The following is a 12,306-nucleotide window of genomic DNA, read 5'->3' on the forward strand; positions in this document are numbered from 1 at the left end:
ACATACCTAGGTTGTGAGTTCAATCCCCAGTGGAGTCATGTACAAAAGGAAACCAACTGGTGTTCCTCTCACATCGATGTTTCTCTCTCACTTCCTTTCTCTCTAAAATGAATAAAAACAGCCCTAGCTGGTTTGGCGCAGTGGTTAGAGTGTCTGCCTGCAGAACTAAGGGTCTTGGGTTTGATTCCCAATCAAGGGCACATATTTGGGTTGCAGGTTTGATCCCCAGTCCTGGTCAGGACATGTGCAGGAGGCAACCAATCACTGTGTCTCTCTCATATTGATCTTTCTCTTTCTCTACCCCTCTTTTCCTCCCTTCCACTCTAAAAATCAATGGAAAAAATACCACTGGGTGAGGATTAACAAAAAAATTTTTTTTAATAAATCAATAAAAACACCTCCTCAGTTAAGGATTAAAAAGAAAGAAAAGGCCGAAACCGGTTTGGCTCAGTGGATAGAGCGTCGGCCTGCGGACTCAAGGGTCCCGGGTTCAATTCCGGTCAAGGGCATGTACCTTGGTTGCGGGCACATCCCCAGTGGGAGGTGTGCAGGAGGCAGCTGATCGATGTTTCTCTCTCATCGATGTTTCTAGCTCTCTATCCCTCGCACTTCCTCTCTGTAAAATATCAATAAAATATATTAAAAAAAAAAAAGAAAAGAAATTCTTTGACTCTCTAGAAAATAACTTACAAGTGAATAAAAATTACATTTACGTTGACAACAATGCTTTATGCCAAAAGAAAGTAGAATAACATATTTAAAATACTCAAGAAAATGTGAGCCAAGCAGTTTATATCCAGCAACAGTGATAACACAGACTTAGCTTTTTTGTTTATTTTGTTTCCAAATGTCTACAACAGACATGTATTCATTTCATAAGTTTTTTAAAATATATTTTTATTGACTTCAGAAAGGAAGGAAGAGGGAGAGATAGAAATATCAATGGTGAGAGAGAATCATTGATCAGCTGCCTCCTACACGCCCCCCATTGGGGATCCAGTCCGCAACCGCAAATGGGGCATGTGCCCTGACAGGCAATCTGGTTCATGGGTCGACACTGAACCACAGAGCCACACCAGCCGGGCATTTCATAAGTTTTTAAATTTGCAATTTATTTTAAGGAATATTTTTACAACTGTAGTAAGAATCAAATTAAGATCAACTACTATGAGGTGATCACAAAAACAGAAATAAAAACCTCATCAATACCACTCTACTTAAACAAGATATAAATTAAAACATACCATTAAAACTTCCTTAACCAAAAAGAAGGGAACAAATTCATAAAAACAAATTCAGCCATAACATAGATGGCCTTTTAATATGTAACTGCTCTAAGCATATTCCTCCTATGTAGAAACTCCTATGGTAGTATGCAGTTTCCCCTGACAAGTCTAAAGAAGCTCAGTTAGTTATCTAAAACAGTCAAAATGGAAAACATAATTTGGTCTATTTAGAGCATATATATATATATATATATATATATATATATATACACATATATATATATATATATAATTTCTTTAAACTCCAGAATACCTCTTTAACACATTAATTCAGCTCAAGTCAGCTCTTTTAAGAAATAGGTGATACCAGAGATGGGATATGGAAGTACAAGATGAGCCTGAAATATCTTGAACTGGAGAGTAATAAAGTGCTCAAGGAATAATCAAAATGTGTCTAAAAGACACACAGCCAGCATGAATAAACAATAACAGTAGAAAATTATGGCCTACTGAATAAAATAAAAATATGAGTCTATCCTATCTAATAAAGAGGGAATATGCAAATTGACCATCACTCCATCACAAAAATGGCTGCATCGACAGCTGAGGCCAAGTTCCCATAAGGAGCCTTAACGAGCGATCAGCAGGGACCTGAGGCTACGCCCTCCCCCGCCCCCATGGGGCTTGACAGGGGACCTCAGGCTGTATCCCCCACCCAGCAGGGCTTGACAGGGGATCTCAGGCCGTGCCCCCACCTGGCATGGCTTGACGGGATCTCAGGCCACGCCCCCTGCCCCGGCAGGGCTTGACAGGGGACCTCAAGGTGTGCTTCCCATCCTGGTGCTGGGCTAGGGGACCTCAGGCTGCTCCCCCTGCCCCAGCGCCAGGCTGGGGGACCTCAGGCCGTGCCCCCCATCAGGTGGGGCTTGACAGGGGACCTCAAGGTGCACCTTCAGTGCTGGGTCGGCGGAACTCAGGCTGCGCCCCTGCCCACTGGGGCTTGACGGGGGACCTGAGGCTGCGCCCCCCTGCTGGTGGGGCTTGACAGGGTACCTCAGGCCGTGCCCTCCATCCTGGCACCGGGCCAGGGGACCTGAGGCTATGCCCCCTGCCCGGCAGGGCTTGACAAGGGTGGGACTGGCCGGGTCTGGATCTAGCCCAATGGCAGGGGGGCAGGGGGCAGGGAAGGGGAGGACGGCCAGGTCTGGGTCTCATGCGATTTTGAGATGCTTGTGGGTGGGCGGGGACTTGACTCTGCGTCCTGTGGTGAGCCCCAGACTCTGACAGGAGGAAGGTTTTCATATACATTTTATTAATTTTCTTTCATCTCTGACACTTCTATTATAGAGAAAGGACAAATAGCAATATTAAATTATTTCCTCTAATTCTCTTTTAATGTGCATGAATTTCGTGCACTGGGTCACTAGTATTGATATAAACAAAAAAATAATAGATTTAGAAAATCATAAATGAACTAGTGGCCCAGTGCACGAAATTCGTGTACAGGGGAGGGGGGAGGTGTCCCTCAGCCTGGCCTGCACCCTCTCCAATCTGGGACCCCTTGGGGGATGTCCGACTGCCCATTTAGGTCCAATCCCACAGGGATCAGGCCTAAACCGGCAGTCAGACATCCCCCTCACAATCTGGGACCACTGGCTCCTAACCGCTCACCTGCCTGCCTGCCTAATTGCCCCTAACCACTCTGCCTGCCAGCCTGCTCCCCCCAAAATGACCCCCCCACCGGCCTTCCCGCCCCCAACTGCCCCCCCTTGCTGGCCTGCTTGCCCCAACTGCCCCCCCCGATGGCCTGCTCACCCCCAAATGCCCCCCCTGCCAGCCTGATCGCCCCCAAATGCCCTACCGCCAGCCTGTTCACCCCCAACTGCCCCCCTCAATGGCCTTCTCGCCCCCAACTGCCCCCCTTTGCCGGCCTGCTCTCCCCCAACAGCCCCCAGCCGGCCTGATCACCCCCAACTGCCCTTCCCTCCTGGCCTGATCACCCCAACCACTTCTGCCTCGGCCCCACCACCATGGCTTTGTCCAGAAGGTCTCCCGGTCTAATTAGCATATTACCCTTTTATTAGTAGATTAGTGGGTGAAAGTTTGTTGGTGAAGAGGATATTTACATGGTCACAAGCCATCTCACCACAAATTACTTATTAACTTTAAAGGTAAAAATAGTAGTTTTACAGCACAGAAACCTGTCAGACATCATCACAATCAAGTGGCACTGTTGAGGTAAACCAACATTGATATTAGGCACTGAGATAAAGACAGGACAGCTTCTCTGATATTCCTACCAAACACACATAACCTAAACCTATACAGGAGAAAATATCAGACTGGTCCAAAATTGGCCTACACGCTCAACAATGACAAGGTCAAGAAACATAAAGAAAGTCTGAGGAAATATTCCCAGATTAACAGAAGACTAAAGAAGCATGAAAATGAAATAAAACACATAATCCCAGATTGGATCTTGAGCCTGGGAAAATAAGTAATTTTTAGGCAATTAATAAAATTTGAATATGAATTGTTGATTAGATAATAGTATTGTATCAAGCTTTTATTTCCTATTTTATAATTATATTATGCTTATATAAGAGACTGTCCTTAATTCTAAGGAAAAAAATATTTGGGGTAAAGGTACTCTATTTTCAAATTACCCTAAAATAATAGACAAAAAAAAAAGATGAAATATACACATGCAGAGAGAGAGAGAAAGAGGAAGAAAAGGAGACATAAAAAGGAAAAAAGACAGACACCACTCCCGACCAAGATGGCAGCATAGGTAAAGAGGGTACTCACCTCCTCCCATAACCACATCAAAATTACAACTAAACTACAGAACAACCATCACTTAGACCTACCTGAAATTGACCTGAATGGAAGTCCTAAAACTACCAAACTGAAAAAGCCACATCAAGACTGGAGACATGGAAGGGACTGGTCCCACTTCCATGGGTGGCAGATAAAAATCAGGAGGGATAACTTGGCTGTGGAGGTCCTCATTGAGGAGTGAGGGGTCCCTGTCCCACACAAGGCCACTCAGGCCAGGGTTCCTGTGCCAGGAAGAGAAGTCCCCTTAACATCTGCCTGTAAAAACCAGCAGGGACTGGGGCTGAGGGAAACTGAGGCTGCTGGAATCCCCAGCAGTTCAGTCTCACTCCCTCTAGGTTCCAGCAAGGGGGCACCAGCGACATACGGGGAAGAACTGGATTGTTTGGCATCAGGGCAAGAGCTGGAAGGGCAGCGGTCTCCCAGACAGAAGTGCTAGCAGAAGCCATTGTTCCTTTGATGAGCCCTTCCGCCACAGAGCCAGCAGATGGGCACCATATCTGAGACTCTACCACATCAACTTAGCTCACACTGTTTTCGCTATCCTGGTGATTCCCTGAGGCCGTGCCTCACCCAACTTTCCCGCCCATCCAAGCTGTTTCCAGTAGCTTTTTCATAGGAATGGTTTGTCTTGTCTCAAGCTCCAAATTTTCCTAAAATCTCTCTAACAAGCAGCATCTCGCCTCAGTGAGCCCTGTACCTCTCCTAAGTGGCCCGAGGCCCACAACCAATAGCAGCCAGTCTTGATCCACGGCTTGGCCTCACCTGGGCACCTCCAACCCCAGTACAAAAAGCAGCTATCTGCAGATCACTTTGTAGCTTATGGCCCCATGCAGAACACAGGTGGTGGCTGACCTTGGCCTAAACTACCCAGAAGATCCCAGAGCCAACGCACCCAAAAAAATCCCCCCAAAATGAGGCTAGTATAAGGACCCTCTCAGACCTTCAAGTGTACCAGCATCTGCACCATGGGGAAGCCAGAAAGAGAAGAGAGGAAGAAATTGAAAACCTATCTATAATAATGAAAGGATAATATGCTAATTAGACCAGATGTCCTTCTGCACTAAGCCAGGGCCAGAGGGAAGCCAGCCCAGGTCCCAGGTGCCAGAGGGAAGCCAGTGCCGGCAGCCAGAGCAAGGAAGGCCTATTCTTGCACGAATTTCATGCATCGGGCCTCTAGTTTCAAAATAATGACAGAAAACTTCCCTAACTTGGTGAAGGAAACAGACATACAAGTCCAGGATGCACAGAGTCCCAATCAAGATGAACCCAAGGAGGCCCACACCAAGACATCACAACTGAAATGCAAAACGTTAAGAACAAACAGAGAATCTTTAAAGCAGCCAGAGAAAAGCAGTTAGCTATCTAAAAGGAGCTCTGATAAGACTGTCACCTGATTTCTCAAAAGAAACCTGCAGCAGTCAGTCTGGGGTGAACCTCTTGTCCTGGGGCTGCAAACATTAGCCACGCTCTGCCACTGGGAAGGTGTGGACCCAGCCTCCCAGGAGAGCGTTCCCGGATCCCTCTGCCCAGTGCTATGTGGGGTCTCCTCCCAGCCTCCCATGCTCAGGGTTTGGGTTCCCTGAATGGGAATGGGAGCCCACACTCCCAAGGGGAGGAAATGTTTACAGGCAATATCACTGAGGCCTCTCAGCCCAATACCAGCTCCAGGGGGGGCAATCTATAGATTCAATGCAATCTCTATTAAGAAACCATCAGGAAATTTCACAGATCTAGTACAAATAAATCTAATATAAGACAAAGTTATAAGGATAATACAAACGAATACAGAATGAAGTTCATTTGCAACTGGGATGGTTAGGGAAAAGGAGATGGGCCTGGACAGATGATTTAGGTTTCAATGAGCAGAAATGGAAAAATGGCATTACTCCAAACCAAGAGCATCAGCAAATACCAAGAGGCAAGAAAGTACAGTGAAAACTAGTTTACTTTACCTAGAGGATAATGAATGAAGTTGTAAAGTTAAGGAATAAGACATGGCCGAGTTATGGAAACTGTAAAAATAGGCTATGAGGGCCTGAACAAAAGCAAGATCTGAGCTGATTATCTGGGTATAAAGCCTGGCTTCTTCACTTAATTGCTTATGTGACCTTGGTAAAGTTACTTAACCTTTAGGCCCTGCCTCAGTTTCCTCATCCATAAGATGAGACTAATAATAGTACCTATCTCACAGGATTGGTGAAAGAATTAAACAAATTAATACATATAAAGCACTCAGCACAGGGTCAGTCCAAAATGAATCATTAAGTAGCCAATAATAAGTAAAATGATGCATGTCTCACTCCTGAACGCTCCTGACCTCAAGGTGCCCTTTTGGGAGCCGTTCTGAGTCCCCATTTACACCCCTGATCTCCTTTAAAGAGGGTTGTCAGCATTGGGATGCAGCCCGTTATCTTTTTATTTTTAATATTTTTTTTTACTATATATTTTTAAGATACATTTTTCCAGAGAGGAAGGGAGAGGGAGAGAGAGAGAGATGGAAACATCAATGATGACAAAGAATCACTGATCGGCTACCTTCTGCACACCCCACAATGAGGATTGAGCCTGCAACAGGGGCATGTACCCTGACCAGGAATCGAAACATGACCTTCTGGTTCATAGGAGCCACACTGGCCGGGCAGCCCATTAACTTAATGCTCCCTTGACCTTTGGTGGAAGTGCTAACATTTCCTGTCCTGTGTCCCCAGCTTCTCTGGAATCTACCAAAACACTGACCCCCAATGGGGAGGGAGAAGATATAGTCATGTTCCCCAACCCCCCATATTGTTGCTCTCTGCAAAGTCTAGTCACTTTTAAAATTTGATTTCTACCAAATTTATCTCCAACCACCCATCTATCTATATAACAGAGGAATATGAAAATTAGCTGGAATGCCATAACGTCACGACCAAACAGCAGGGACCTGAGGCTGCATGGTGCCTGGCTGGGGCGAGGAACCTCAGGCCGCCCACCCCCACCCCCCGCCGCTGCCAGGCTGGGGGACCTCAGGCCACGCCCCCCGCCCCAGCGCCAGGGGACCACAGGCTGCACTCCCTGCCCAAAGGGGCTTGATAGGAGACCTCAGGCTGTGCCCCCCGCCCAGCGGGGCTTGATGGGTACCTCAGGCCGTGCCCCTTACCTGGCAGGGCTTGATGGGAAACTTCAGGCCACGGCCCCACCCTGGCGCTGGGCCGGGAGACCTCATGCCGCACCCCCCGCCCGGAGGGGCTTGACGGGGGACCTGAGACTGTGTCCCCCCGCCCCCGGCACTGGGCTGGGGGACCTGAGGCTGCAAGCCCTGCCCGGAGGGGCTTGACAGTGGTGAGGCCAACTGGGTCTGGGTCTCACCCAATGGGGGTGGGGCCGGCCGGGTCTGGGTTTCCTGCGTTTTCGAAGCACGTGCGGGTAGTGGGCGGGGACTTGACACTACCCGTGGCGTGCCCCAGACTCTGACAGGAGGGAGATTTTCATATACATTTTACTAATTTTCTTTCATCCCTGACACTTCTATTATAGAGAAAGGGCAAATAGCAATATTAAAATATTTCCTGTAATTAATTCCCTTTTAATGTGCATAAATTTCGTGCACTGGGCCACTAGTGTTGAGGTAAAAGTCAAAATTGAAGTAAGAGGCAGATTGTATAACTTCTATTTTTAAATGGGTGTTTAATTATGGAAGGTATGGTTAATAATGTTAATATTATTTATAATGACTTTCATTTATTTTTCAGCCAATAAGAAGCAAGAAATCCTGTCGCCATAGCCAAAATCTGATATAATTCCTCCTGTTATACAAAAGTCACTTTGTTGCTGCATTAAAAATGTCAATGCACAACATGTATTAAAATTCACATGTATTTGCTTGACATCTTTTGCTTTTAAATATATTTTTATTGATTTCAGAGAGGAAGGGAGAGGGAGAGAGAGATACAAACATCAATGATGACAGAGAATCATTGATCGGTTGCCTCCTGCAAGCCCCCTACTGGGGATCCAGCAAACAACCCCAACAAGTGCCTGTTGGTTCTGATCAAAGAATTGAATTGATCCCAACCCCCCCCCCCCCCCCCGCCAGCCAGGAACTGACCTCTAGGCCACTTCACAATGGACATTCCATTTGCTTAGACCACATCCCACTTGCTAAGACCGTTATCTCCCCTCACTCCTCACCCCCAGCTTCCCAGAATCCGGACCTGCACAGAGAATTCTCTGCCCAGAAAAAGCCCGCCAAAAGTTCTTTAAAAACCGCTGACTACTGTTACTGGGGTGCTGGAGCTATCTGGGGCTCAGCCACCTGGTGTGTGGATGACGGAATTAATTCGTAATCCCTCACCACTCTGGCCTCGTGCGTTCCTCCTCCGGCGACCCTAACAGTGCCCTGACCAGGAATCCAACCATGACCTCCTGGTGACCCTAACAGTGCCCTGACCAGGAATCCAACCGTGACCTCCTGGCGACCCTAACCGAGCGGTGACCAGGAATCCAACCATGACCTCCTGGCGACCCTAACCGTGCCCTGACCAGGAATCCAACCATGACCTCCTGGCGACCCTAACAGTGCCCTGACCAGGAATCCAACCATGACCTCCTGGCAACTCTAACAGTGCCCTGACCAGGAATCCAACCATGACCTCCTGGCAACTCTAACAGTGCCCTGACCAGGAATCCAACCATGACCTCCTGGTGACTCTAACAGTGCCCTGACCAGGAATCCAACCATGACCTCCTGAGCTGTGGTGGCTGGGCTACTTTTAAGATCTCTCTCCAAATTGCCTCAGTAACCTCTCCCATCAAAGACTGGTGAGAATATGTGAAGTTTTCCTTCATGTGTGAGTAACACCTATTAAGAAGGACAGTAAATAAAGACAAATCATAACTTTTAAACCTAAGGGAAACTATTGCAGTGCTGAAATATGAGCTAGCACCTACATACTCTGCAACAGTAATGGAACAGCAAACTCGAGAAAACCTCTCCTTAAAAATAAAAATATCATCATCGAAGTCACAGTCCCATTCACGTATGTGCATGAAAAGTCACCCTTTCTCTGCACTGTTCTAGCTCTCTGCTTTGCTTGCATGCGGGGCATGGGTGACTTGTCCCTACAACATGGGCGGTGAATGGAGGCAGCCTCCGGTGCCACGCCAGCTGCAGCTTAGCCCAAAGCCCACGAGGCATTTCCCAGCGGCTTTGCGTTCCTCAGTCTACCCTTGACCGTGAAAGCTATATAACATGAAAGGAAACCCACTAAAGCTGGTTTCGTGAGTGTCTTGAGATTAACATCTTTTTCAGAGATCCCGCCCGGGAAACATCAAATCCTCTGCTTTCCAACCACGGCTGCCCTAGAGCAGCGACTTTGAGCTGCGCCGCGCACGCTGGTGTGCCACACAGGCTCAGTACATGGCACCCCTGCGATACTGTCCGTGCACGGGCTCGTGACCAGACACCGGGCAGACGCGGGCATAACAGGCTGGCCGCACGGAACCTCAGACTCCTGTCCCACAGAAGCAGGAAGAGAAAGATTCGGGGAAAGTTTGGGGAGTATGGAAAGTGCGGCAACAGATATTTATTCGGGGGACGAGGGGCGGGGTGGCAACGACAGCAGAGCCACTCCAATACACACACCGCTGTCCTGCTGAGTTCCACGAGTCAAAAAAAGACAAATAAAGAACCACCAAACACCAGCGAGGGCAACTGTGTCTCACACGCTAGTTCCAAACCCAACTCCGTCCAGCGCCTCGCTTCCGTCCCTGCTGGCTGCGACCCCGGCCTTGCCCGGCGCAACTCCTCCCCCGGACCTCCTCCCGCGACCAGGTAGGTACGGCTCCCTCAGCCCGCACTCGGGCAGGAGACGACCTCCGGAGCCGCAGCTTTGCCCGGGACCCCCACCAGCACAGCACCCACGTCTCGCCGCTACCAGGCCGGGCCAGTCCCCGGGGTGGAATGCCGAGCAGGATGCGCACAGAGTTCCCGGGCGACCGCTGGAGAACGCGCGCCGTCTGCTCCCGAACCTCAGCTTACCTTCGGGCAGCGCGAGCTCCCGCGGCCAAGCATTTCCAAGCATGCCGCCCCGGTGCCCAGCCTCCCCGCGCGGCGCCCCTCTAAAGCGCGCCGCACCGCGCGCTGCAATTGGCTGGCGTTAGGGCGAGGGGCGGGGCTTCTCGGGACGCACCGCCCAACCAGCATGTGCGTCATAGCGCGCGCTGTGATTGGAGAGCACTCGGGCATGGGGCGGGTTTCTCTGCCAACCCGCGTTTTCTGGGCATGAATGGGCTCCCCTGGCTGGGTTGTGAACCTGGGCGGGAGGGTGCGTACCCACCAGTCTTAAGGGGTGCTGTGCTGCCAGTCCAGCTTCCTCGCTGGGGCTCGGGATTTTGAGAGCACTCTGAGCAGGACCCACCGTTGACCATCAGGCTCCTGGTGGGGGAATTGCTGGACTGGTGCCGTACTGGGGGGAGGGGAGGCAAGGGGTGTGTCAGCCTCCAAGTGTTGTTTTCCAAGAAAGCTCATAAGTGGTCTCTTTGTCAGGCATAAGTTGACATTAAATTAAAATAAAATGAAAACCCGAAGTAGGCTACGAATTCAAAATGAATAACTTAAGGAATGGTTAAACAAAAATTTGAACCCCCTAGGCTGCAAGTGATTAAGAAAGCTTTTGTTGAGCCTGGCCTGCCGGGCTCAGGGGTTGAGCATCACCTAAGAACCAGGAGGTCACGGTTCTATTTCTGGTCAGAGCACACGCCCGGGGTTATGGGCTCCATCCCCAGTGAGCGGCATGCAGGAGGCAGCCGGTCAATGATTCTCTCTCATTGTTGATGTTTCTATCTCTCCCTTCCTCTCTGAAATTAATAAATATAAATATAGGGGAAAAAAAGGTTTTTATTGAGCCAAAAACGCCAGCCAAAAAGAAGGAATATGAAAGGGCATGAAAGACAATATGTCCATTGTGTAGGAGTTTGCAAGCATTTTTATACATCAAGCAGGTGAAGGGAGGAGGAAGATGCAAGCTGTCTGACAGAATTTACATTGGCTATAGGCAAAGGGTTGGAAAAAGTACAGCCAGGCCAGCTCTGGTAGAGGCACAGAATCCACAAAAATAAATGTTCACTCTTGTGGAATGGCAGTGGGGTGGGGTGGAGTGGGGTGGGGTGAGGTGGGGTCAGGTGGGTGGGGTGAGGGAGGGAGGGAAGCAGGGGAAGAGAGAATGCCAAAGGACCTAGTTAGTGAATGATACTGGATATGGGTATTATTCTGAATGTTTTTCAATTTCTTCCCCGCTCCCCCCAACACCACACACACACATACACACAAAACCTGTGTTGAGTGAAAGGAAGGCCACCTCAGGAGAATGAGAACTACTGCTTGACTGTAAGCCTTGGTACTAGGCCGCTGGGCGTCCCACACTTGCACTTGGCAGAGACTCAAACCCGAGGCCAGGGGAAGAGTGGAAGGAAGTTTTATGGTGGTTGCGCTGTGGCTGGGGAAGTGGGGCTGGTGGCCGAGAAGAGGGGCCTCCGACATATCCGAATAGGGGGAGCATATTTCCTTTTCTCCTATTGGATCCAAGTTTGGGGATTGTCTGGGCAGGGTGTTCTCAAGGGGGGAAGGGGGAACAAAAATAAGAGGGAAGCCTTCAGGTCTGTCCTGATCAGACTTTCGGGCACACCCGTGGGGTTAGTGGCCACCGTAAGTGTGTTTGTGGCTCCAGCCAGGAACCCCTCCTTGGTCCACTTCAGTCCACCTAATACCCTCCCTGGATGGGGAGAGTGTATGTGTTTAACCAGGACCACCTAAGGACCACAGATATTGGAATGGCTTATTCGTGTGTCTCCATTTCCACAGGACATGGGAGTTAATCATCTAAAAGTGATGCCACCTGCATTTTTCATGTCCGTTGAAAGAAGTTTCTGTTTCAGGTACTGCTATGTGTTATTTATAAACTAGAGGCCCAGTGCATGGATTCGTGCACCAGTGAGGTCCCTCAGCCTGGCCTGTGCCCTCTCGCAAGCTGAGACCCCTCAGGAGATATAGTAGTGCTCGAAGTGGCAGGTGGCCAGGAAGGAGCTCGAGCCCGGGCCTGGAGCCACCCCGCTCCCCCTCATCCTGCCCTGCTGCTCCTGCCGCAGGCTTGTGCCCAGTCAGTCCAGATGGGGAGAGGCTCGTGCGCTTAGCACCTGTCAGTTAGCTGAGTGGCGCTCCTGCTGTGGGAGCACACTGACCACCAGGGGGCAGCTCCTGCGT

General features: G+C 49.4%; 1 protein-coding gene across 1 annotated transcript in view; it reads right to left on the reverse strand.

Moving 5' to 3' along the window:
* The window catches only part of SPIDR (scaffold protein involved in DNA repair), a 378,562-nt gene extending 368,390 nt beyond the window's left edge, over nucleotides 1–10,172 (reverse strand). The window contains exon 1 of the mRNA XM_080646739.1: nucleotides 10,087–10,172. Within this exon, the coding sequence (XP_080502865.1) occupies nucleotides 10,087–10,119 (33 nt within the window). The 5' untranslated portion in view covers nucleotides 10,120–10,172. The remainder of the gene's footprint in view (nucleotides 1–10,086) is intronic.
* Between the last annotated feature and the right edge of the window lie 2,134 nt (nucleotides 10,173–12,306).

Source organism: Plecotus auritus, assembly GCF_963455305.1.
Source record: "Plecotus auritus genome assembly, chromosome: 11".
Taxonomy (NCBI): Eukaryota; Metazoa; Chordata; class Mammalia; order Chiroptera; family Vespertilionidae; genus Plecotus; species Plecotus auritus.